We start from the raw sequence: 26,978 nt of genomic DNA, 5'->3' as shown, positions 1-26,978 counted from the left end.
ACCGTTCTTATGGCCTTAGCCATGAGACCATCCTCTTTCTTCCTGCTGTCCTTGACTCATTCACTACATACTTTGCCATAAATGGGGCAGGGGTCTTACAGATTCCATTCTCAGAGCAGTGTCAGTCCAGAGCACTGAATGATACAAGGATCTGGTGGAAAAAAATAGTATGGGCTCATGTCATTAAAGGTGGTATAATGCAGATGCAAAAGGAGGCTGAATTAAAGTTGCACAAGAAACCTTAATTCCTGCATTTTCTAACGTGGGAGGGCCTTGCCTTGCTTTGAACATGGAGTTTTGTGTTTAATTTCCTAATTTAAAAACAAACAGAAATTCCATCATGTGGCACTATGTTGACTACAGCTTGGATTAGGAACAGTGTTTGACTTTAGCTCCACGACACAGAGCTCTGCCATTTGAGCAAAGGATGAACTGGTAGCAGTAGTAAGCTGTACACTGCTAGAGGGGGATGAGACACACGCAAGATTTTTTAGAAGCTCGTAATGGCCTAACTGGGGTGAATTTTCCCAGGGACACCAAACAGCCCCTCCTTGACACCAGCGCAGCCCTCCTGCCAGATTCCAAGCCCTTGCTCCAAAACACAGGGCCAGCATAGGGTTGTAATCATGTTTCAACATGGTCAAAGCACCGTATTGTCCCTTGAACTCATTCCAGAAACCTTCCAAACTCTTGGCATGGGGAATTTCAGCCTGAACAGTTAAAACATGGCGAAGTTATAATCCACTGAAACCAGGGTGGTATAAGTGCTGGGCAACCTTCACCACAGACACTGTTACCCATGACCACGCCCTCCTCTGGGGAAAACGCTTTTTGCTCCTTAGTAGCTGGGTGCACTAGGTGGGGTGTGATACAGCTGATGCAGCCACAGTGCAGCTGGCCCTACTGGCAGGCAGAAAGAGGACCGAAGAGCTTTCCCACCCTAGCTGTAGCCCTGCAGTTCAGCATCAAGGCATGCTGGGGGGTGGGGAGGCTGGCCCCACCCTGCCCATGCAGATACAGACACCAAGTGGCTGGACGGTTGTTGGGTGGACGTTTGCATTTGGAAGGCATTGCAGGGAATGTTTCTGACACATGTGTGCTTTTCCAGCTAGTGCCCCCATGTCCCCTCTGCCGGTAATTGCTACATCCTCCTCTGACTTGAAAACTAGCCTGGCCCCTTCTGCATTCCCTGGGCTGTCCGCTGCTCTCCCAACTCGGGTGAAGAGCTGCTCTTGCTTTCTGGCTGCAGGTCTGTAGTAGCAGGTAGCTGGGCCTCTCCGTTCACGGCTCCCATGCCAGCGGGGAGAGAACCCTGTCAGAACCGAGCACAGGCAGTCACAATGGAGAGGGGATTTAGGCTTTGCTATTCAGCTCCTCCCATTCCCCTCCCTGCGGCACCTGCACAGCACAAATGCTGTGTGGTCATGTACGAGTGACGCCTGCTTTAAGCTCAAGGCATTGGCTCTGTGGAGTCCCAGTCATATCAGGAATGGGGGCTCTGCTGGGTGACTCCCCAGGACTGTCCAGGGAGCCCAGACGCTCTGCCAGTGACTCCTGTTCATGCAAACTGGGATAGCTAGAAGCTGATGCTGTTTGAGAGAAAGGATGAGCCACCACAGCCCTTGGGCACATGGCTCCATGAAGGAGTGACTGGGGGCCATTGTGTGGTGGCCTGAACCACTCCCCCCCCCGGGAGGGGACACCAGAGGAGATGGCAGGGCAGAGCCCTGCTGTGCTGAGTGAGGCAGTCAGAGGGGAAGGACTGGATTTATTGAGTCATGACTTGTTACATCACAGTTTGAGAATTCTCCTTCCCGCCTCCGAGGACATCGGTTTTACTTCCAGGTAAAAGTGCGCAGAGACGCTTCACAGTTTGAATGCTTCCTGTAAGCAGAACTGAGGCAGAGTGACAATGGCAAACTTCAAATCGCCATGGCGGCCATATGAAAAAATAATACAAACTCTTCTCTTTAAATATATTACAGAAAATTAACCTGAATAAACGTAGCATGAACAGCACCGCACTGCAAAAACCACCGGGGGGGGCACCCTCCAGACCAGAGCCCCTCTGCCAGTGCTTTCCCACAGAGACCCCGCATGGTGCTGGGCACGGGGTCGGCAGCCCCCTCATGGAGCCTTTGTAGTGGGTGGGAAAGGAAATGAAACCAGCTGTGTCCCCCCACACCCTCTCCCCAGGTTCAGAAAACCCAGAGCTATGGGCTTGTGACAAACGCAGGCGGGGGGTTGGAGGGGCGCACACCCTCCATAGAGGGACACATTAGCAGGCATGTGAAGGGAGCAGGAGTCACATACGCTGCAAGACAGACATGCACATCACTGTACAGTTATGGGAAAAGAGACGCTCCAGCCACATGTGCAGGGAGTTGCGCCACCTTCAAGGGACTCAGCACGTACTCTCTCTCTCACACACACAGGCAAGACACCGCCACATCTGCTCCAAGAGACACACCCAGAGCATACACACGCTCCTACCCCACAGAAAACGCTCACGCTGCCCCAGCGAGCCGTGCTCCAGCTCAACAGGAATTTTGCTGGGGGAGCTCTACAGCCAGTCACCCAGGAGGGCTCCTGTCCCTCTGGCTTGGGCTCTGCATCTGGGACCTCAGGCGGACGTGGCGTGAACACAGAAGCAGGGACTGTGACGGCCCGGGAGATACACAGTGCAATCCTAGGGAGAGGGGAGCTGGCTACTAGAACACCAGGGCACAAGAGAGGCCAGGCCCCGAAGCAGAGCTGGGAGATGTTTAATGAGAGAGGAGATGTGCCAGAGGAGAGCAGAGGCGGTGGCGCACCCCAGCAGCCTGCCAGCAGGGCAGGAATGGGCCTGGGATCAGACCCCCTGTGGGGAGCGCTCCCCTCTGCTGGAGGGCCCAGGTCCCTTTCTCGGATCCGGCTGGCCTCATGCCAAGGTGTTCTTGCACTGAACTAAACACTAGCAAAGAGACGGGGGCTGTAGGCCCAGGGAGGAGAGGGTAAGGGGAGAGTGACACACAGGGACCCTGAAAGGGAAAAGAAAGAGTTTGTGGGACCCCTAGCCATTTCTATGGTGGGGGCATTGCAACAGTTATCTACTGGGACCAGCCCCGAAGCAACAGCCCCGCCCCCTGCACCATCAGAGAGACACACGCCCGACTTGCACATGCACCCCATCACACGCCTGCACACGCCTGCAAAGCGCCAGTGAGCTCCCAGCAGGCCCCACTGGTCCAGAGGACCCTTTATCTTTGCAGTGCAAGTTCACAAACCCAAGGCACCACTTTGATAGGCCAAGCGGCTGCACAGGGGAAGGCCGGGGCACCCTGCAGGTGCTGAGCGAGGCCCAGTGCCCCTCAGCCACTGGGGCAGAGCCTGGGGTGGGAGCGAGTCAGTGCCCCCTCACGCTCTGAGGAGTGTGCAAACGGCTGTGCAGGCAGGCGGCTCACCAAGGAGTAGGGGAGCGGGGCTGCAGGCTGTGCTCAGCTCCCGCAGGCCCTGCCACATGGCAGGCTGCTGCACACCCAGCATGCTGAGGGGCCCTTTCCTGGCCCCAGGCTCTGCATGGGAGGGGCTATGTACAGTCAGGACCAGTGGCTTGCTGCCGTCCCGTGGGGGCCATGGGCAGGGAGGCAGGGAGCTGGGGAAAGTGCAGTGGGTGGGGAGGCCTGGCTCTCCCAAGGGAACTGAACGGCAAACACGGCAAGGGAAGCAACCAAACTGGCCTTGCCGAGAGGGCTCGGCCACCGGCTGCTGCTGAGGCACCCCAGAGAGCCAGCCCTGGGGGGGGCCGGTGGCAGGAGGGGGCAGTGCTTGCCCTCTGGGCTGTGCTCCCCATGCGCTGTGAGTGTGAGGGAGGAGCGTGTGAGAGCTCTCCCCCTACGCCGGGGCTGGCTACTGCCTATGGCCCGGTGCTCAGTCAGGGACCTCGGGGTGCATGGGCAGCCCGCCCTCGCCCCGCCGGTACGACTCCCAGAAGGCCCGATCCAGCTGCTCCAGCTGCGAGCTCAGCGGCAGGTGGATCTCCAGGTGCATGTGCAGTGCTTCCAGCCACTGCGCCAGCCTGGGGAAGGAGGGCCTGGGGGAGAGAGGCCAGGTTAGATCCTGAGCGCGAGGGGAACCCTTCCCCCGCCACAAGGGCAATCCCTCCCCCCAGCACCTGAGCACAAAGATCAGACCCTCCCCCACAGCACTCTGAGCGCTTGGGTCAGACCCCTCCCCACAGCACCCCGGGGTGCAGGGGTTAGACCCCTACCCCCAGCACCCTGAGCATGGGGGGTCAGACCACAGCATCCCGGGACACAGGGGTCAGACCTGTCCTCACTCAGTCTGCGCTTAGCACGAGGGTCAGAGGGGGCACTTAGTCCCAGGGGGAGAGCGCCCTCTGCAGGGGGCAGGGGCACTGTTCAACTCCCCACTCCAGCCCAGAGTCTCTCGTTCTGTCAGCAGGGAGCAAGGTGTATGGGGCGTTGCTGTGCTTGTACAGGCAGGGGGCGCTGTGCGAGTGTTTATGGGGTCAGCGATCCCTTTCCCTTCCCAACACTCGCTGCCTGGGGCTGACCAGGGCTCCCCTGCTCACCTCTTCTCAGGGTCGAGGTCACAGCAGCGCACGGCGATGGGGAAGAAGCTCGGGGGGCAGGCAGGGGGGCAGTATCGCTCCAGGAACCCTCGCACATTGAGGCCGAAGTCCATGGTCCTGGGCAGGTAGTCGGGGTCGGCGCTGACCCGGCCGATGATCTGGGGATGGGGGAGCACAGGGGTTAGGAGTGGGACACAGCACAACTCAACGGAGAGCTCCGTCCAGGCACTTAGCGCTGCAGGGACACCCGGACACGGGAATTGGGGGCTTGGGCAAGGGGTGGAAGGGGGTGGGGGCAGGGCTGAGGGGATGTACTTGCCTCGCACAAGAGAATGCCAAATGAGAAGATGTCGACTTTCTCATCGTAGCTCCTGCCTGCGGGGAGAGAGGAGACGGGTCAGCCCCCACCAGGCCCTACTTCCCCCTGCCCTCTGGTGGCATGAGGACAGGCAGGCCCAGCACTGCCAGGTCATGGATGTGTCCCCCGGCTGCAGATGCCCGTGATGCCCTGGCTGCCCTGAGTCTGGCGCTCCCAACCGTGCCCCAGCCTCTCCGCTTACCATTGATCATCTCCGGGGCCATCCAGTAGGGGTTCCCCACCACCGTGTAGCGCTTCTTGCGGTCCGGTTTCTTCAGGTTCTTGAGCTGCTCAGGTTGGTTCTTTTCATCCACCATGAGCCGGGCCAGCCCGAAGTCAGCCACCACCACACTCCTGTTCTGAGCAGGAGAGATGGGCACAGGTCACCGGGCACAGGCCAAGGCAGCTGCTTGCAGCCACTCGTGGTAGAAGAGCCACGCAGCGCCGAGGCTGGAGTCAGCCCCCGCCGCACACCAGCCCGGGCCTTCTCAGCCACTGCTGCTGGCCGGCTGCCCTGCTCCCAGCCAGGCCCAGGGCTCTGTGCAGAGGCCAAGATGGGGCCTGGGCCTGGCTCAGCAAACAGCAGCACTTACCTCCCGCACCAGGCAGTTGTGAGAGTTGAGATCGCGATGGATGATGTTCATCGAGTGCAGATAGGCCTGGGGGAGCAAGGACCGGGGTCAGAATGGCACCAACTCACTGCGCCCCCCTGCATGGGGGCAGCACGCTGGCACTCAACCCTGCTTACGGCACCCCTGCCTGTACATGTACAGCAACACCCCCCTAAACACTCCCACCTGTACATGTACAGCAATGCACCCTAAATACCCACACAGCGCCTCCACCTCTACATGCACAGCAATGCCCCCCTAAACCCCCACACACCACCCCCGCCTGTACATGTACAGCAACGCCCCCATAAACACCCGAACAGCACCCCCGCCTGTACATGTACAGCAACACCCCCATAAACACTCCCACCTGTACATGTACAGCAACGCCCCCTAAATACCCACACAGCGCCCCCGCCTGTACATACACAGCAATGCCCCCATAAACCCCCCCACACCACCCCTGCCTGTACATGTACAGCAACACCCCCATAAACACCCGCACAGCACCCCCGCCTGTACATGTACAGCAACGCCCCCTAAACACCCGAACAGCACCCCCGCCTGTACATGTACAGCAACACCCCCCTAAATACCCACACAGCGCCTCCACCTCTACATACACAGCAATGCCCCCATAAACCCCCAAACACCACCCCCACCTGTACATGTACAGCAACGCCCCCATAAACCCCCACACACCACCCCCGCCTGTACATGTACAGCAACACCCCCCTAAACACTCCCACCTGTACATGTACAGCAACGCCCCCTAAACACCCGCACAGCGCCCCCGCCTGTACATACACAGCAATGCCCCCATAAACCCCCACACACCACCCCCGCCTGTACATGTACAGCAACGCCCCCATAAACACCCGAACAGCGCCCCCGCCTGTACATACACAGCAACGCCCCCTAAACACCCGCACAGTGCCCCTGCCTGTACATGTACGGCAACACCCCCATAAACACTCCCACCTGTACATGTACAGCAACGCCCCCTAAACACCCGCACAGCGCCCCCGCCTGTACATACACAGCAATGCCCCCATAAACACCCACACACCACCCCCGCCTGTACATGTACAGCAACGCCCCCATAAACACCCGAACAGCGCCCCCGCCTGTACATACACAGCAACGCCCCCTAAACACCCGCACAGCGCCCCCGCCTGTACATGTACGGCAACGCCCCCTAAACACCCGCACAGCGCCCCCGCCTGTACATGTACGGCAACACCCCCATAAACACTCCCACCTGTACATGTACAGCAACGCCCCCTAAACAGCCGCACAGCGCCCCCGCCTGTACATACACAGCAATGCCCCCCTAAACACCCACACACCACCCCCGCCTGTACATGTACAGCAACACCACCCTAAACACTCCCACCTGTACATGTACAGCAACGCCCCCTAAATACCCACACAGCACCTCCACCTCTACATACACAGCAATGCCCCCATAAACCCCCACACACCACCCCCACCTGTACATGTACAGCAACGCCCCCATAAACACCCGAACAGCGCCCCCGCCTGTACATGTACAGCAACACCCCCCTAAACACTCCCGCCTGTACATGTACAGCAACGCCCCCTAAACACCCGCACAGCGCCCCCGCCTGTACATGTACAGCAACGCCCCCATAAACACCCGAACAGCACCCCCGCCTGTACATGTACAGCAACACCCCCATAAACACTCCCACCTGTACATGTACAGCAACGCCCCCTAAACACCCGCACAGCGCCCCCGCCTGTACATACACAGCAATGCCCCCCTAAACACCCACACACCACCCCGCCTGTACATGTACAGCAACACCCCCTAAACACTCCCACCTGTACATGTACAGCAACGCCCCCATAAATCCCCCCACACCCCCCCGCCTGTACATGTACAGCAACGCCCCCATAAACCCCCACACACCACCCCTGCCTGTACATGTACAGCAACACCCCCCTAAACACTCCCACCTGTACATGTACAGTAACGCCCCCTAAATACCCACACAGCGCCCCCGCCTGTACATACACAGCAATGCCCCCATAAACCCTCACACACCACCCCCCCTGTACATGTACAGCAATGCCCCCATAAACACCCGAACAGCGCCCCCGCCTGTACATACACAGCAATGCCCCCTAAACACCCGCACAGCGCCCCCGCCTGTACATACACAGCAATGCCCCCCTAAACACCCACACACCACCCCCGCCTGTACATGTACAGCAACACCCCCCTAAACACTCCCACCTGTACATGTACAGCAACGCCCCCTAAATACCCACACAGCGCCTCCACCTCTACATACACAGCAATGGCCCCATAAACCCCCACACACCACCCCCACCTGTACATGTACAGCAACGCCCCCATAAACACCCGAACAGCGCCCCCGCCTGTACATGTACAGCAACACCCCCCTAAACACCCGAACAGCACCCCCGCCTGTACATGTACAGCAACACCCCCATAAACACTCCCACCTGTACATGTACAGCAACGCCCTCTAAACATCCGCACAGCGCCCCCGCCTGTACATACACAGCAATGCCCCCTAAACACCCACACACCACCCCTGCCTGTACATGTACAGCAACACCCCCCTAAATACCCACACAGCGCCTCCACCTCTACATACACAGCAATGCCCCCATAAACCCCCACACACCACCCCCGCCTGTACATGTACAGCAACGCCCCCATAAACCCCCACACACCACCCCGCCTGTACATGTACAGCAACACCCCCCTAAACACTCCCACCTGTACATGTACAGCAACGCCCCCTAAATACCCACACAGCGCCCCGCCTGTACATACACAGCAATGCCCCCATAAACCCTCACACACCACCCCCGCCTGTACATGTACAGCAACACCCCCATAAACACCCGAACAGTGCCCCCGCCTGTACATGTACAGCAACACCCCCATAAACACTCCCACCTGTACATGTACAGCAAATGCCCCCTAAACACCCGCACAGCGCCCCCGCCTGTACATACACAGCAATGCCCCCCTAAACACCCACACACCACCCCTGCTTGTACATGCACAGCAACGCCCCCATAAACACCCACACACCACCCCTGCTTGTACATGCACAGCAACACTCCCATAAACACCCGCACAGCACCCCTGCCTGTACATACACAGCAATGCCCCCCTAAACACCACACACCAGCCCTGCTTGTACATGCACAGCAACGCCCCCATAAACACGCACACACCACCCCCGCTTGTACATGCACAACACTCCCATAAACACCCGCACAGCACCCCTGCCTGTACATACACAGCAATGCCCCCCTAAACACCACACACCACCCCTGCTTGTACATGCACAGCAACCCTCCCATAAACACCCGTACAGCAACCCCACCTCTACATACACAGCAACACTCCCATAAACACCCGCACAGGCCCCCCGCCTGACCATGCACAGCCACGTCTCCATAAACACCCGCATAGTGCCCCCACCTCTACATACACAGCAATTCCCCCTTAAACAGTTGCACACTACCCCCTTCCTGTAAATGTGCAGCAATGCCCCCCATAAACACCTGTACTGTGCCTGCCTGTACATGTACAGCATCTATAGACTATCACTGAGCTCCCGACTGTTCCCCCCAGTGGTGCAAGTAGAAATCATTTCTTGCCGGTATGCTGCATTCATGAGAGGGACACAAAGGGGGGGGGCACGTGACCTCCCCACCCCGTCCCCAGCCTGGGGCCCCCGCACTCTCCCCGTCCCCTCCCCATGATCCACATCCATCCCACATTACCTGCGGGGGGGCTCTGTTCTCTTCCTGCTGCACCAGAGACTTCTGCTATACAGACTCCAGGCCGGAGAACTCAGGAGATGCAGCTGCATGGAAGGGCTGGGGGCCAGGCTGGGAGCAGTACAGCCGCACCGGAGGAGTTGCTGGCGTTCTGCTCATTTCCCCACTGGGAACCGCAGCAAGGAAAGGAGCAGAATGCCAACAGCTCCACCGGCTGCTGTACTCCCCCGCTGAGTCCTCCGGTGGGGCTGCTGTACAGACAGAGGAGACACAGCTCCATGGACGGGCTGGGGGCAGGCTCCTCCTCCGTTTTTCCAGTACACCGTACCAGCATTCCCCTGCATGCATTCCCTCTTGTACCTTTGTTTGGAGTGTCCCGTTGCCCCCACCAGTGAGCCAGGTGTGTATGTGCACAGCAAACCCTCCCACAGCAACTCAACCCATGGGCAGAGTGCCCAGCCCCTGGCACCACCTCTGCTGGGACCCCACACTCACCATCCCAGACGCAATGTCCTTGGCAAAGCTCACGCGCTGGCTCCATGGGTACTGGCTGTCCTGTGGGTGGAAGGGTTCCATTAGTGACAGGAGAGGGAAGAGGTGCTTGCCTGCACCCGTCCTGGAGCAGTTGCTAGGCCATGGCTCACAGCCTGCCCCGAAGCGATCAGCAAGGGCTTGCATGGGCACAGCCCAGCCACCCCTGCCCCAGGAGAGCTCTGGCCACAGGAGCACCGCCAGCTTTTCTGCCGCCATAGGCGGCGGAAGCTCCCGCCGCCGAAATACCACCGCAGTCGCCGCCCCCCAAATTGTAGCACCCTAGGCGACCGCCTAGGTCGCCTAATGGGTTGCGCCGGCCCTGCCTGGCCATAGTCCACACGGACACAGTCCAGCCACCCCTGCCCCAGGAGAGCCCTGGCCATAGTCCGCACGGGCACCGCCCAGCCACCTCAATGTTCTACCAACAGTGTCATAACATCCAAGATTTCTCATGTCCAACCCCCGAGTTGTGCCCAGGGCTCTAGGCTGGGGCAGCTCCCCTGCTCACCATGCTCTTTATGATGCCTCGTAGGGTCCCCCCCTTGATGTATTCTGTGATGAAATTCAACCTCTTGTCCTTGTACAGCACCCCGATAAACTTCAGCACGTTGGGGTGCTCTAGGCACCGCATCACTTTCACCTATGGGAGCCAAAGCACCATGGTCATCATATCATGGATCCCAAGGCCAGCAGGGTCACTGTGACCATCTAGTTTGACCCCTGTAGAGCACAGGCCGGAGACCTGCCCCATAGTTATTCCTAGAGCAATGGCCCATCTTGATTTAAAATAGAATCCATCACAACCCTTGTCAGTTGTTCCAAGAGTTAATTACTCTCACTGTTAAAAAAACTCACCTTATTTCTAACCTACCCCTGTCCAGTTTCAGCTTCCAGCCGTTGGGTCTTGTTAGACCTTTGTCTGCTAGACTGAAGAGCCAAATTTCTGTTCCAGACTGAGATCAGCTCACCCCTTCACCTTCTCCTTCTTAGGCTAAACTGATCAAGCTGCTTGAATCAATCACTATCAGGCAGGTTTCTAATCCTCTAAACATTCTTGTGGCTTTTCTCTGAACCTTCTCCAATTTACCAACATCCTTCATGAAATGTGGGCACCAGAACTGGACACAGATCGCACCAGTGCCAGATACAGAGGAAAAATAATCTCTCTGCTCCTACTCGAGATTCCCCTGTTTAGGCATCCCAGGATCGCATTAGCCCTTTTGGCCACAGCATTGCACTGGGAGCGCCTGTTCAGCTGATTATCCACCACGACCTCCACATCTTTTTCAGAATCCCTGTTTCCCAGGGCAGTGTGGCTGACTCTCTTTGTTCCATAGACATTTACATTTAGCTGTATTAAAAACACACATTGTTTGCTTGTGCTCAGTTTACCAAGCAATCCAGATCTCTCTGAATCAGTGACCTGTCCTCTTTGTTATTTACCACTCCCCCAAGTCTTCTGTCATCTGCAAACTTTATCAGTGATGGTTTTGTGTTCTCTTCCAGGTCATTGATAAAAATGTTACATAGCCTAGGGCCAAGAACCAATCCCTGCAGGACCCCACTAGAAACGCTCCCACTCGATGACAATTCCCTGTTTACAATTACATTTTGAGATGGGGTCACAAAGTGAGTAGCCTAACACGGCACTGCTGCCTGTTGGCCGGCCTTGGCTGCCTGGCCAAACCGCTGAGAGCCCATAGGGGGCAGTGTAGGAGTCTGAGAAAGGGCCCTTCCCCTGCCCCCACTTCGCTGGGTCCCCTCAGAGTCATAGAAATGTTGGGCTGAAAGAGACCTGAAGAGGTCACCTAGTCCAGTCCCCTGCACTGAGGCAGGACTAAGGATTGTCTGACTCTGACCAACCCCAGGATTTGTCTAACCTGTTCTTAAAAGCTCTAGTGACATGGATTCCACAGCCCCTCTAGGGAGTGCTGAGCCACCCTGACAGTCACAAAGCTTTAGAGTCCAACCTGAACCGCCCTGGATGGAATTTAAGCCCATTGCTTCTTGTCCTGTCCTCAGTGGACAAGGAGAACAATTTATCACCCTCCTCCTTGTAACAACGTTTAACGTATTTGAAAACTGTTCTCATGTCCCCTCTCAGGCTTCTCTTCTCCAGACTAAACAAACCCAATTCTTTCAATCTTTCCTCATAGGTCATATTTTCTAGACCTTTCATCATTTGTGTTGCTCTTCTCTGGACTTTCTCCAATTTGTCCACATCTTTCCCGAAGTACGGTGCTCAGAACTGGACACAATACTCCAGCTGAGTAACAGTGCTGAGTAGAGAGGAAGAATTACTTCTCGTGGCTTGCTTACAACACTCCTATTAATACAGCCCACAATGATTTTTTGCAACAGCGTTACACTGTTGACTCATATTTAGCTTGTGATCCACTATGACCCCCAGATCTCTTTCCGCAGTACTCCTTCCTAGGCAGTCATTGCCCATTTTGTACGTGTGCAACTGAGTGTTCCTTCCTAAGTGGAGTACTTTGCATTTGTCCTTATTGAATTTCATCCTATTAACTCTAGACCAGTGGTTCTCAAATTTTTGTACTGGTGCCCCCTTTCACACAGCAAGCCTCTGAGTGCGACCCCCCCCCCCCTATAAATTGAAAACACTTTTTTATATATTTAACACCATTATAAATACTGGAGGCAAAGTGGGGTTTGGGGTGGAGGCTGACTCCCCATGTAATAACCTCACAACCCTGAGGGGTCCCGACCCCCAGTTTGAGAACCCCTGCTCTAGACCATTTCTCCAGTTTGTCCAGATCATTTTGAATTTTAATCCTATCCTCCAAAGCTCTTGCAACCCCTCCCAGCTCAGTATCATCCACAAACTTTATAAGTGTACTCTCTATGCCATTATCTAAATTACTGATGAAGCTGTTGAATAGAACCGGACCCAGGACAGATCCCTATGGGACCCCACTCGTTATGCCTTCCAGCTTGACTGTGAACCACTGATAACTACTCATAGATTCATAGATTCTAGTACTGGAAGGGACCTCGAGAGGTCATCGAGTCCAGTCCCCTGCCCTCACGGCAGGACCAAATACTGTTTAGACCATCCCTGATAGACATTTATCTAACCTACTCTTAAATATCTCCAGAGATGGAGATTCCACAACCTCCCTAGGCAATTTATTCCAGTGTTTAACCACCCTGACAGTTAGGAACTTTTTCCTAATGTCCAACCTAAACCTCCCTTGCTGCAGTTTAAGCCCATTGCTTCTTGGTCTATCCTTAGAGGCTAAGGTGAACAAGTTTTCTCCCTCCTCCTTATGACACCCTTTTAGATACCTGAAAACTGCTATCATGTCCCCTCTCAGTCTTCTCTTTTCCAAACTAAACAAACCCAATTCTTTCAGCCTTCCTTATAGCTCATGTTCTCAAGACCTTTAATCATTTTTGTTGCTCTTCTCTGGACCCTCTCCAATTTCTCCACATCTTTCTTGAAAAGCAGTGCCCAGAACTGGACACAATACTCCAGTTGAGGCCTAACCAGCGCAGAGTAGAGCGGAAGAATGACTTCTCGTGTCTTGCTCACAACACACCTGTTAATACATCCCAGAATCACGTCTGCTTTTTTTGCAACAGCATCACACTGTTGACTCATATTTAGCTTGTGGTCCACTATAACTCCTAGATCCCTTTCTGCCATACTCCTTCCTAGACAGTCTCTTCCCATTCTGTATGTGTGAAACTGATTTTTCCTTCCTAAGTGGAGCACTTTGCATTTGTCTTTGTTAAACTTCATCCTGTTTACCTCAGACCATTTCTCCAATTTGTCCAGATCATTTTGAATTATGACCCTGTCCTCCAAAGCAGTTGCAATCCCTCCCAGTTTGGTATCATCTGCAAACTTAATAAGCGTACTTTCTATGCCAATATCTAAGTCGTTAATGAAGATATTGAACACAGCCGGTCCCAAAACAGACCCCTGCGGAACCCCACTTGTTACGCCTTTCCAGCAGGATTGGGAACCATTAATAACAACTCTCTGAGTATGGTTATCCAGCCAGTTATGCACCCACCTTATAGTAGCCCCATCTAAATTGTATTTGCCTAGTTTATCAATAAGAATATCATGCGAGACCGTAACAAATGCTTTACTAAAGTCTAGGTATACCACATCCACAGCTTCTCCCTTATCCACAAGGCTCGTTATCCTATCAAAGAAAGCTATCAGATTGGTTTGACAGGATTTGTTCTTTACAAATCCATGCTGGCTATTCCCTATCACCTTACCACCTTCCAAGTGTTTGCAGATGATTTCCTTAATTACTTGCTCCATTATTTTCCCTGGCACAAAAGTTAAACTAAATGGTCTGTAGTTTTCTGGGTTGTTTTTATTTCCCTTTTTATAGATGGGCACTATATTTGCCCTTTTCCAGTCTTCTGGAATCTCTCCCATCTCCCATGATTTTCCAAAGATAATAGCTAGAGGCTCAGATACCTCCTCTATTAGCTCCTTGAGTATTCTAGGATGCATTTCATCAGGCCCTGGTGACTTGCAGGCATCTAACTTTTCTAAGTGATTTTTAACTTGTTCTTTTTTTATTTTATCTGCTAAACCTACCCCCTTCCCATTAGCATTCACTATGTTAGGCATTCCTTCAGACTTCTCGGTGAAGACCGAACCAAAGAAGTCATTAAGCATCTCTGCCATTTCCAAGTTTCCTGTTACTGTTTCTCCCTCTTCACTAAGCAGTGGGCCTACCCTGTCTTTGGTCTTCCTCTTGCTTCTAATGTATTGATAAAAAGTCTTTTTGTTTCCCTTTATTCCTGTAGCTAGTTTGAGCTCATTTTGTGCCTTTGCCTTTCTAATCTTGCCCCTGCATTCCTGAGTTGTCTGCCTATATTCATCCTTTGTAATCTGTCCTAGTTTCCATTTTTTATATTACTCCTTTTTATTTTTTAGATCATGCAAGATCTCGTGGTTAAGCCAAGGTGGTCTTTTGCCACATTTTCTATCTTTCCTACTCAGCGGAATAGCTTGCTTTTGGGCCCTTAATAGTGTCCCTTTGAAAAACTGCCAACTCTCCTCAGTTGTTTTTCCCCTGTCTTGATTCCCATGGGACCTTACCTATCAGCTCTCTGAGCTTACCAAAATCTGCCTTCCTGAAATCCATTGTCTCTATTTTGCTGTACTCCCTTCTACCCTTCCTTAGAATTGCAAACTCTATGATTTCATGATCATTTTCACCCAAGCTGCCTTCTACTTTCAAATTCTCAATGAGTTCCTCCCTATTTGTTAAAATCAAGTCTAGAACAGCTTCCCCCTAGTAGCTTTTTCAACCTTCTGAAATAAAAAGTTGTCTGCAATGCAGTCCAAGAATTTGTTGGATAGTCTGTGCCCCGCTGTGTTATTTTCCCAACATATATTTGGATAGTTGAAGTCTCCCATCATCTCCAAATCTTGGGCTTTGGATGATTTTGTTAGTTGTTTAAAAACAGCTTCATCCACCTCTTCCACCTGGTTAGGTGGCCTGTAGTAGACTCCTAGCATGACATCACCCTTGTTTTTTACCCCTGTTAGCCTAACCCAGAGACTCTCAACACTTCCGTCTCCTATGTCCATCTCCACCTCAATCCAAGTGTGTACATTTTTAATATATAAGGCAAAACCTCCTCCCTTTTTCCCCTGTCTATCCTTCCTGAGCAAGCTGTACCCCTCCACACCAACATTCCAATCATGTGTATTATCCCACCAAGTTTCAGTGATGCCAACAATGTCATAGTTGTATTTATTTATTAGCACTTCCAGTTCTTCCTGCTTATTACCCATACTTCTCGCATTTGTATATAGGCATCTAAGATACTCTCTGAGTGCGGTTTTCCAGCCAGTTGTGCGCCCATCTTACAGTAGGTGCGTCTAGGTGTCCCTAGTTTGCTCATGAGGTCTGTTGAGACAGTATGAAAAGCCTTCCTGCTGCCTTGAGGAGTAGGAGAGGGACAGAGACTGGGTTGGGTCAGGATCAGGGTTGAAGGACAGAGACTGCGATGGGTCAGGGTATGGTTGGAGTGAGATCAGGGCTCAGGGACAGCAAGCAGGGTGGACTCACCTCTTTGAGGAATGCCCTCTGGGTCTCCTCATCAAAGCGGATCAGTTCCTTCATGACCATCACCTCGCCTGTCTCCCGGTGTGTCACCTGGCAGAGAGGGGCAGAGTGTTGCAGCCACACCCCGCAGCTCCCTGCTGCAAGGAGCATTTCTCAGCAGGGTGGGGCTGCAATGGATACTGGAGTGGGGCAGGGCCCTCGCCTCTCTATGGCAGCCACTGGGAGACCCACCTCCCCGTGTGGGGGGAGAGGTACAGGATAATGGGGCGACAAGGGAGCTGAGCCCATCACACGGGTGACACTGGGAGAAGGAACAGGGATCTGCAATGCAAGCCCTGACAGTGGCCTGAGGGTCCTGGCCGCTGCTCTCCTGGGCTCTCAGCTTAGAGAGTGGGGAGGGGTCCCCAGGGAGTGGGGGGCAAGAGGGGAAGCTGGGTTACCATATGGGTGGGTGTGGGGACCAGCAGAAGCCCAAGCTGGGTGAGTGGTACCTTAATGGCCTGTCCAAAACAGCCCTTCCCCAGCACCTCGCCGTGGATCAAGTCCGAGGGACGGAAAATGCGGTGCGTGCGGGAGACGACGCGGAGCGACTCGGAGCGGCTGATGTCCTTGCGCTGGGAGGCAGGGGAGCCCAAGGAACTGGAGCACGGGGACTTGTCAATGCTGCAGCTCCTCCTGCAGAGCCCGGCAAAGCACACAGCAAGTCAGCTGGGCCATTGCCGCAGGGGCCCCAGGCTCTATCCCACCGGAGCTCTCGCCCCCCCAACCCTTCCTTCGGCCCACCCAGCAGCATGCTGGTCATGCTTGTAGCTCTGTCCTTACATGACTGTCCTCTGGCTCACGGCGCTGGCCTCACCGCCAGGCGTGCAGGCCGGCGAGCGCTGGGGGCTGTGCAGGTCAGCCAGGGGGCTGCTCTCCAGCGCCGACTCTCGGGCCACCACATCGTGGGGGTCGTGTTCTATGGTCAGCTGGAGGAGGCGGCTGGTCTCCTGGATCAGCAGGTCAATCTGCAGGCACAGAGTGAGGGATTCAGGTCCCTGGGCAGCTGCCTGGGCCCTGCCGGCTGGCTGGGGGAGCATGAGGAGGGGGCGTACCTCGTCCAGTGGAACGTGCCTGATGGGGGTGCCGTTGATCTCCAGGATACGGTCCCCAACGTGGATGGAGTTCTTCATGTCGGGGCTGATGCAGTCAGGGTCCACTCTGGAGGCAGGGCACACACAGTGCAGTGAGCTCCCGCCACACCTGCACCAGGACAGGCTCACGGAGGCCCCACGTCCAGCCCCCTGGATGCAGTTCCAGGGTCCCAAGCATCCCCACCCCATACAGCGAAGAGGCTTTCAAGTCTCACCCACGGGGGGCAGAGCAGGCACCAGTGCCCCCCACCTCCCTGCATACAAAATGACACCTGGTCACCCCCAGCACCACAGGGTCATGCCCCCTGCAGGAGACTGGTCCAGGCACCCCCAGCCCCAGCGGCTCCTGTGTCCTCTACTTGGGGGGTGGGATTCTCCCCTGTTCTCAGTAGGGGGCGGATTCTCCCCTGTTCTTGGCTGCTCAGTGGCCCCTCAGGAAAAGGGGCTGGGGGGGTGGTGGTTTCGGTGCTGCACACACAGCTCCCATTGCAAGTGGCTCTACCTGGGCCCCTCCTTGCTTGCACTAGATGGGACGTGAACTCCCACCCCTCAGAAGGGTGAAGGAGGGTGTGTGCATGGGGTGGGGGGGCTGGATTCAGTCTGCAGGGCTCTTTGGCCTCCTCCCCATGCACAGAGCTGTGAGAACTGGCAGAGGGGCTCCCACTGCACCAGGGAGATCCATGCCCACTAGCCCCAAGTCAGCTACCTGTGGAGTGCTCCCCCCTCCCCGCTAGTGCTAGAGCATCGTCCCCCTCCCCCAGGGCAGATACTTACTCTCGGACCCGGACTGTGTGGGAGTGTTCTGAGCCACAGCCCTGGGAGCTGCAGTGCTGGTCGATGGACACAGAGAACCCTCGCTTCCCGTCGCTGCAGGCCGGGATGGACACCAGTGTGACAGTGTGTGGGATCCGGGCGCCAGGGGAATCCGGCAGGATCTGCTCTATCACCGGGGTCACCACCATCTGGTAGTAGCAGTGCCCACTGGGAGGGGTGGGGAGGAGGGCAGCGGGGCAGAGACCCAGCGGGGGGAGACAGGAGAGACGCCATGAGCAGTTTGTTAGCAGTTTTCCTTTGCAGATGGGCTCAAGACCAGGGGGACCCACGCGCTGGCCCATGGAGGGGTAGTGAACAGTGGGCTGGGGCTCACCCCGTGCTCCCTAACAGTGCATTTCAGTCTGTGGCATGTCCCAAGAGGGATTTCCAGCCTGGTACCCATAGACTAGGCCTGTCCCAGGCGGTGTGAGGGGGACTCGCTGAGCACCCACTCTGCAAAGTGCCACAGCTGGGCTATACTCTGCCCCACTATCACCAGTGTGTCCAGAAGGCTGCACTGGGACGTGGGCCCAAGAACAGGAGCACAGTGGGGCCATAGCAGTCCCAAGAGTTAGTGTGACAATACAGGATGGCCCAAATCAGGCCATTGGCCCCTAGACCAGTACCCCCCTCCCACATGCCGGAATGGATCAGCCTATTGGCCACTAGTTCGGTATCCCCCCACCCACTGGAATGGATCAGCCCATTGGCCACTAGTCCAGTACCCCCCCGCCCGCTGGAATGGATCAGTCCATTGGCCACTAGTTCGTATCCCCCCACCCGGTGGAATGGATCAGCCCACTGGCCACTAGTCCGGGGTCAGCAACCTTTCAGAAGGGGTGTGCCAAGTCTTCATTTATACACTCTAATTTAAGGTTTCACGTGCCGGTCATACATTTTAATGTTTTTTAGAACGTCTCTCTCTATAAGTCTATATATAATATAACTAAACTAGTGTTGTATTGTAAAATAAACAAGGTTTTCAAAATGTTTAAGAAGCTTCATTTAAAATTAAATTAAAATGTTGATCTTATGCCGCTGGCCCGCTCAGCCCGCTGCTGGTCTGGGGTTCTGTTCACCTAGGCCGGCAGTGGGCTGAGCGGGGCCTGTGGCCGGGACCCTGGCTGGCAAGGGTCCGGCAGCCAGAACCCCAGACTGGCAGCAGGCTGTGCGGGGCCGGTGGCCGGGACCCCAGACTGGCAGCAGGCTGTGCGGGGCCGGTGGCCGGGACCCCAGACTGGCAGCAGGCTGTGCGGGGCCGGTGGCCAGGACCCCAGACTGGCAGCAGGCTGTGTGGGGCCGGTGGCCGGGACCCCAGACTGGCAGCAGGCTGTGTGGGGCCGGTGGCCGGGACCCCAGACTGGCAGTGGGCTGAGCAGTTCAGCCCGCTGCCGCGCAGGGGTTCCATCCGCTGGCTCCTGCCAACCGGGATCCCGGCTGCTGGACCCACTCAGCTCGCTGCCGGTCTGGGGTCCCGGCCCACATACAGTGGGTACCTACCTTCTCCCTGGTTCTGGCCCATTCTCTTCCTCTCTCTCTGCTCTGAGCTGAGGGTGGGAGTGCACTGAGCACAGGGCTAGGGGTTGGGGTGTAGGGTCTGGCCAGGAGCTAGAATGAGGGAGGGAGCTCAGGGTTGGGGCAGGAGGTTTGGGTGTGGAGCGCTTACCTGGGCAGCTCCCATTTGGTGTGAGGGGTGCAGGTGGGAATGTGGGGGAGGGGGTGCAGGAGCTCCCGTTTGGTGCTCAGGATGGGGGTGGGTATGTGGGGGGTGCAAGAGTCAGGATGTGGGGGGTGCATGGGGTGTGGCGGGGGCTGGGTATGTGGGGGGGTGCAAGAGTCAGGGCAGAGGGCTGGGGGCATGCGAGGAGGGTGCAGGTGTCAGGGCATGGAGTGGGGGGGGGCCTGGGTATGTGTGGGGGTGCTAGAGTCAGGGCTGGGGTCGTGGGGGTGGTGAAGGAGTCAAGCAGAGGGCTGGGTGTGTGAGAGGGGGGTACAGGGCTCAGGGCAGGGGCCTGGGGTGTGTGCGGGGCTGCAAGGCTCAGGGCACGGGCCTGGGAGGTGTGCAGGGCTCAGGGCAGAGGGCTGTGTGTGTGTGAGGGGGGGTCAGGGCAGAGGGCTGGGGGTGTGGGCTGGGGTCATGGGGTGCTCACAGCAGGGGGCTGGAGGGGATATGCCCCTATTCCACCCCCCCCCTTCCACAAGGCCCTGCTCCCGCTTCTTCTCTGCCGCGAGCAGCAAGCACGCTGACTCCACTCCTCCCCCAACCCCTCCCTTGCAAGGGCCATCAACTGATCGGCTGGCAGGGAGGGAGGGACGGAGAGGAGGACGGGAGGGGCAGGAACCCAGCACACTGCGGGAAGAGGCAGGGGAGCCGGCAGGACCAAGCTTCTACCCCCTGCCCCCGCGGGAGGGGGCGGGGAGGGCGGAGAAGAGCGGGCCCCCAGCCCTGGGGTGGGGGGGGATGTGACCCAGACATGGGGGGGACGGCGTGACCCCGGCCCTGGGGGACAGGGCCCTGGGGGGAGGGGCGTGACCCCAGCCCCACATACCAGTAGAGCTTGGAGCGCTCCACGAGCGCGTAGGTGTCGCCGTCACCGATGAATGCCCGGCAGCTGAGGCAGCTGAAGCACTCTGGGTGGTATTTCTGCTCCCCAGCCACCTGTTCAGGAGATACAGAGCGAGGGCTGAGCGTGCCCACCTGGCTGCGCCCCCCACCGCTCAGGGAGCAGCCGGGAGAGCGCTGGGCCAAGCATCCTGCCCAATTCACTCCTCTGCTGTGACTGGAAGAGCCTCCTGCAGCTGGGCCTGAGTCCCACAGGCTGCTGGCCCCATGGCTGGACAGGCACATGGGACTGGTTCATGGGGGGTCTAGGCCAATGATAGGGCGAGGCAGGAGTTACATCCTGCATCCCAGCAGCCCGAGCTTGGGCCCCCTCATGGTGCCACTGGCAAGATCCACTTCTCTGCTGCCCTGTGCTATAGCCATTCCTCCTCTCTGGTCTTCTGCCCGTGAGCTCTGCCCATGGACACAGGGCCCCATTCACTTGGCACCAACATACAACACAGCAGCAAGGCCCCCGTGAGAAACTCCCCATGCAGGGGCCCTCTGGTAGGAGAGGAGCCAGCTCTGACAGCTTTGTGCCTCCTCTACAGGAACCCCAGCACCGGGGGCGCGACAGCAGCTGGAGCAGGTCTGGCCAAGGCAGGGCTTTGTTCCGCTATTCCTCAATTGCATTTGGGGCACAAGGGACGGCAACCCTGGGCCCCCTGGCAGCCCTGGGCCAGGCTCTGAAGCAAGATTACCCCAAGTCCTACCCTTCTAAGGGGTTGCACCAGGGACCCTGCCTTCAGGGCTTGGATCCCTGCTCCCCGCTGCAGGAGTCTGCCTCTCACTGGCCGTGTGCTGGGAGCTCACCCCCAGCCAGGCGGTGAGGGGGAGGGACGTGCGGTGAGGGGAGCCCACCAGGCAGGGATCTGTCTGTGAGGTGGCATGGAGTGATGGCCTTGGGCCCTAGCAGGGAGGGGCCTGGCCCTTCTCTCCTGCTTGGGGAGCCAGAGCCAGGATCACCGGGCTCTGCTCTGGGCGTCTCAGAGAGAAAAGCCAGACAGACTCCGGGGCTGGAGGGAGCCCACAGTGAGAGGAGATTCAGGGAGCTGGCCAAGGGACAAGTAGGGGACAGGGACAGCACTAAGGCCCTGCAGAGCCCCGGCAGAGAGGGCAGCTACTCAGCCAGGGCTCCTCAGGAATCACAGGATTAGATGTAGTCAAGGAAAATGTGCCCTGATGGCCAGGCCAAGGCTGCTGAGGGTGAGAGTTCTTCGCCCCTGGCTGGACAAAGCCCTGGGAGTGGCCCTGCCCAGTGGGGACAGCCTGGATGGGACCCAGGGGTTGCGCCCATGACCAGGGTAGAACATCTAGTGGCTGGGGTGGCAAAGAGCCCCTCCCTGCCCTGTGCTTGTAAACAAGGGGAAGTGCCCTGTGCTTGTAAACAAGGGGAAGTGCCCTGCGCTGCAGCATAGTCACATGGCTGGCCTCCCCAGCCCGGCCTTTCCCCGCTGTGGCAATGACAGCACTTGACTGAAGCACCCGGGGCAGGAGACGGGAAGTGCAGAGGCAGGGCTGCCCGGAAGGCACTTGCTGGCTCAGCTCCCTGGCTGGCTGGACCAGACCTCCGAACACAGCTCTTCTGGGGTAACCACCTGGGTGGGGACAGGCTCTCCTGGGTGGCATGCAGGACATGGGGTTCGGAAAGAGACTCGAGCATGGAGGCAAGCTGCCATGGGGGAACCCCTGGACTCAGCCTCAGAGGCCCAGGCCCTGGCCCTGGGGGGGGACCCCTGGGCTCAGTCTCAGAGGCGCCATCGATGGGGGAACCCTCGGGATCTGTCTCAGAGGCCCTGGCCCTGGGGGGACCCCTGGGCTTAGCCTCAGAGGCCCTGGCCCTGGGGGGACCCCTGGGCTTAGCCTCAGAGGCCCTAGTCCTAGGGGGACTCCTGGGCTTAGCCTCAGAGGCCCTGGCCCTGGGGGGGACCGTTGGGCTTAGCCTCAGAGGCCCTGGGCCTGGGGGGTGACCCCTGGTCTCAGTCTCAGAGGCGCCATTAATGGGGGAACCCCTGGGCTCAGTCTCAGAGGCCCATTCCCTGGGGAGGGACCCCTGGGCTTAGCCTCAGAGGCCCTGGCCCTGGGGGGGACCGTTGGGCTTAGCCTCAGAGGCGCCATTAATGGGAGAACCCCCGGGCTCTGTCTCAGAGGCCCTGGCCCTGGGGGGACCCCTGGGCTTTGCCTCAGAGGCCCTGGCCACATGAGCTGGGGAGAAGCTGTATAAACCCAGCAGGACGGCGTTCATGAACCGAAAGGCAATCGATTGGCAGGTAGTGACTGTTGGATGTAAACATCCCCTGCAGCCCAAACCCTGCGTGCTGAGCGGGTGCTGCAGCCCCAGCACGGCACTGACTAGCACAGCTGCTCGCATGGGGAAGGTTGGGAGTTTGCCAGTAAAACCTGCACCAAATCACTCCCCACCAGACAAACAGAAGCGAGAGGTATCAGCCGCTCTGTGCTGCCCACGCTGAGTGAGATGCAGAGTGAGTCACGGACAGGGAGGTGAGACTGCCAGCACTGTCAGCTTGGGGCTCCCCAGGAATAGAGGACAGGAGGTTTGACGTGACAGTGTCCCCTTAACTCCTGGGGCTGGAACCTCTCTCACCAGGCGTGACTCCACTGCCATCTCACTGGGGTCCCACCAGGGGTATTTGGGTTGCTATTGCTACTTCCACCAAGAGGGTGCAGCAGCCTCCCCCAGCACCCCTAGTTCCAGCACCCATGGGTATCACGACTGACCCCTTGTCTGCAAAGGGGGTGGATATGGAACTCGACCACCTTGGCTATTCTCCCAGCTCCCTGACTAATTGCCACTTATCTGCCTCAGGCAAGAAATTTGAGGTTACAAATTTCCATCCAAAATCCAATGACATTAGTGATACCAACAAGCCCCCCAATCCCGGCTCCAATGGCCAAGGGGCCCTGGTTGCTGGAAAGCAGCATCCTTCCTGGCCCTCCCCTTCGTGGGCAGTGGCCGCAGCTCCCGGTCTGGCCCTTACCTGTAGCATGGTGCTGTACCAGTTCCCCTGCTGGTGCCTGAGCCTGGCTTCTCCGACCATGGTGCTGGGTAACTGTGACAGGCTCCCTGCTGTGTGTGTGACTTATTTACTCGCCCACTGCTGGAAACTACCCCCTTTCCAATGACCTCATCTCTAGATGACACCAGCTAACACCGCCCACATCTTCAGTTTGAGCCCCAGGTCATGTCCCACGCTGCCCTGCGGAGAAGCTGGGTTGGGAATGTCCAGTCACTGCTAGCCACAAGACCACCGGGTTTGTGGGAATCCCCAGCATCCAAGGAGCCCTGGGCCTGACTCTCTGCTTGCCTGCACACTGTGAGAGCATTGATTTCAATGCCGGTCTGGCTGGGCAGTGCTCCTCCGGAGTAAATGACTGCACAGGGTCAGGCCTCACACCCGGGTTGGGCTGACTGCACAGAGCCCTGTGCCCCTCACTTTAAGCTGTTCCTTAGGTGCACCCACATTCAGACTGCTCGCAGAGGGCGACGCCTCTGCTCTGGCGAATGGTACTTACCATGACCAGCCCCTTGGTGATCTGCTCCGAGCAGCCGTGGCACAGCTCCCCGAACCTGGCCCAATAGTCCTTCTTGCAGTAGAGGCGCCCATCCTTCTCATAGTACTGGTGGGACAGCAGGGCCCCGCACTCGCAGCACCTGCAGTAGCAAGAGGGTGGATCACGGATGGTGCCCGTGACCTATCGGGATCCGAACGAGGGCACCATGCAGGTCTGACCCTCCCCTCGCCCAGCCACAGGAAAGCCACAGTGGGGCTGGGCTGCTCCTGCCGGACGCTACCTCCCCAAACGGCTGCAGGGCTGGACTCTGGGCATGGGGGCTGCCCCAGCTAGCGCCCGGCCCTCCACGCTGAGCTGCCCTCCATCCCTCCCGTATGGCCCTGCTGGTCTCTACTCCTTGTCACTCACCCAAACTCCCCTCCCTCACACACCTGTACTAGCCACCATGTCACTGCAACCTGGCAGCTGCCGACAGGCAAGCGACCCCCAGCCTCTGTGACTTTACAGATCTCACTCCTCACCCCCTCGCTACCCCACCCCCGGCCCTCCTGCTGTCCCAGTGACTCCAGGGGAATTGCACCAGGCGAGCACTGGGTCCAGCCAGCTCTGCCTGCCCTCCAGCTCAGGCTGCATCCTGCTGGCCTCTCCCAGGCCTGCTCCTTTCCCCTGGGCTGACAGTGACAACGCAGCCGCAGGCGGCTCAAGCTCCCTCCCAGCACAGCAGGAGTTAATGCTCAGCCCCTCCCCCCACTTTCCTGGTCTGTCCCAGCTACACTCAGCCCCTCCCCCGTCCTGGGAGTGCCCCAGGGACATTCAGCCCCTCCCCACATCATGTAACTGCCCCTCCCCCATGGTGTAACTGCCCCAGGGACATTCAGCCCCTCCCCGCATCATGTAACTGCCTTCAGTGATGCTCAGTCCCTCCCCCATCATGTAACTGCCCCAGTGACCCTCAGCCCCTCCCCCATCACGTAATTACCCTGGTGACACTTAGGCCCCCTCCCCCCCTGCAATGTGAAGAGCAGACTATGTGAGTTCAGGGCTGCAGCCTGACAGTGTCTGCGCAATTGGAAAGCTCTTGACCCCTGACCCCACCTGTGTGGGCACCTCTGAGCTGTGCAAGTGCTGGTGGAGAGAGAGAGACTGTCGCTCCTCTGGCAGGGGCCTGCCAGCCTCCTGTGGGCTGCTGGGTAGGGTTACCATACGTACGGATTTTCCTGGACATGTCCGGCTTTTTGGGCCTCAAATCCCCGTCCGGGAGGAAATCTCAAAAAGCTGGATATGTCTGGGAAAATAGGGAGGGAGGGACCGGCGGTGCTTGGCCGGGGGCCGGAGCCGCCGGGGCCGGTGGTGTTTGGCCGGCGGTGCGGAGCTGGGGGCCGGGGCCGGCAGTGCTCGGACGGGGGCTGGGGGTGCTCGGCCCAGTGCACCCCGGGGGTGCTCGGCCCCGGGGGCCAGGTCGGGCCCGGGGGTGCCGGGGGTGCTCGGCCCCGGGGGCCAGGTCGGGCCCAGGGGTGCTCGGCCAGGGCCCGGGGCCGGCGGTGCTTGGCCAGGGCCGGGCCGGGGGCCGGCGGTGCGGGGTCGGGGGCCGGCGGTGCTCGGCCGGCGGTGCTCAGCCGGCAGTGCGGAGCCGGGGGCTGGGGCCAGCAGTGCTCGGCCGGCGGTGCGGAGCCGGGGGCTGGGGCCAGCGGTGCTTGGCTCAGGGGCCGCTGGCCGCGGTGCTCGGCTGGGGCCGGGCGGTGCTCAGCCGGCGGTGCGGAGCCGGGGGCCGGAGCCGGCGGTGCTTGGTCGGGCCCGGCAGTGCTCGGCCCGGGGGCCGGGTCGGGCCTGGCGGTGCTCAGCCCGGGGGCCGCTGGCGGCGGTGCGGAGCTGGTGGTGTGGGGCCGGGGCCGGCGGTGCGGAGCCGGCGGTGCGGGCCGGGGGCCGATGGTGCTCGGCCAGGGGCCGGCGACCCAGGGCCTCTTGGCCTAGGCCGGCCGGCTGCCAGGGGGGCCGGACTGGGCCGCACCCCCCCCGCCCCAGCTTGCCTGCTGCTTCAGGCTTCCCGTGAATCAAATGTTTGCAGGAAGCAGGGGAGGGGGAGGGGCAAGGGGCGAAGCGTCCAGGGGAGGGGGCGGAGTTGGGGCGGGGCCAGGAAGGGGCGGAGTTGGGGCAGGGCCGGGGCCCGTGGAGTGTCCTCTTTTTGGATGCTTAAAATATGGTAACCCTACTGCTGGGAGAGCCGCCATTCCAGCTCTGGTGCAGAGGTTCACACTCAGGGTATGTCTACACTGCATGTAGACACCCCCTGACTTGGGTTAAGGGGCTGTTTACTTGTGGTAAAGACATTCAATCTCGGGCTCTGGGATCCTCCCACCTCGCAGGATCCTACAGCCCAGACCCCGCGTGCCTGGGTCAGTGGGCGAGGACCAGCCGCTGCTGTCAAACTGCAGTGTACACATACCCAGAGTGATCAAAATCACTGCACGTCACTCTGTGCCGCCGGCGCTTCTCCTGGAACGTAGCACCTCTGGGCCAACGGGCAGGCTCCATAATGGAGACAGAGCCAAAGGCTCCATGGACTACGCTCCACAGGGGATGGCGATGGCTGGCAGACTAGGCTGCGATGGCCGGTGGTTATCAGCACTTACAGCACCACAGCCGCCTGCTGCCTTAGGGAGAGACCTGGTTCTACCGCTCCAGAAAAAGCCATCACCATCCTGCACCCTGTGTGCGGAGAGGCTGCAGCAGCCAGGCCAGGACCCACCCAGGGCCATTTCCTGTCTCTGATCATGGCTATTGCAGAGGGCCCCAGCATGTGGCAAAGCCTGTTCTCTGACCATGAGAGGAGAGCCCTGCTCGCTGTGCGCCCGCCAGCCAGCCGCCAAGGCGCTCGCCAGCCCAGGCACCAGTAGCTAGGTGACTCCCAGCTGCATGGTCCCACATAGACTATTCTCAATATAGTGATGCCCAGG

General features: G+C 58.0%; 1 protein-coding gene across 2 annotated transcripts in view; it reads right to left on the bottom strand.

The window, feature by feature from the left end:
- Nucleotides 1-1,751: 1,751 nt before the first annotated feature.
- The window catches only part of LIMK1 (LIM domain kinase 1), a 40,321-nt gene continuing 15,094 nt past the window's right edge, over nucleotides 1,752-26,978 (bottom strand). The window contains exons 3-16 of one of the 2 annotated variants that reach the window (XM_005278861.5): nucleotides 24,025-24,163; nucleotides 20,438-20,547; nucleotides 17,850-18,056; nucleotides 17,037-17,142; nucleotides 16,765-16,949; nucleotides 16,434-16,617; nucleotides 15,946-16,032; nucleotides 10,380-10,511; nucleotides 9,833-9,892; nucleotides 5,525-5,590; nucleotides 5,134-5,290; nucleotides 4,893-4,948; nucleotides 4,574-4,731; nucleotides 1,752-4,072 (exon numbers count right to left, since the gene is read on the bottom strand). In XM_005278861.5, coding sequence (XP_005278918.1) covers nucleotides 3,910-4,072; nucleotides 4,574-4,731; nucleotides 4,893-4,948; nucleotides 5,134-5,290; nucleotides 5,525-5,590; nucleotides 9,833-9,892; nucleotides 10,380-10,511; nucleotides 15,946-16,032; nucleotides 16,434-16,617; nucleotides 16,765-16,949; nucleotides 17,037-17,142; nucleotides 17,850-18,056; nucleotides 20,438-20,547; nucleotides 24,025-24,163 — 1,810 coding nt within the window. In that variant the 3' untranslated portion in view covers nucleotides 1,752-3,909. The remainder of the gene's footprint in view (nucleotides 4,073-4,573; nucleotides 4,732-4,892; nucleotides 4,949-5,133; nucleotides 5,291-5,524; nucleotides 5,591-9,832; nucleotides 9,893-10,379; nucleotides 10,512-15,945; nucleotides 16,033-16,433; nucleotides 16,618-16,764; nucleotides 16,950-17,036; nucleotides 17,143-17,849; nucleotides 18,057-20,437; nucleotides 20,548-24,024; nucleotides 24,164-26,978) is intronic. The other variant, XM_024111350.3, reaches the window with a different exon arrangement.

The sequence above is a fragment of the Chrysemys picta genome, chromosome 19, assembly GCF_011386835.1.
Source record: "Chrysemys picta bellii isolate R12L10 chromosome 19, ASM1138683v2, whole genome shotgun sequence".
Lineage (NCBI taxonomy): Eukaryota > Metazoa > Chordata > Testudines > Emydidae > Chrysemys > Chrysemys picta.
Note: the sequence above shows the minus strand (reverse complement) of the source record. Positions and strands in the feature narration are given on the sequence as shown.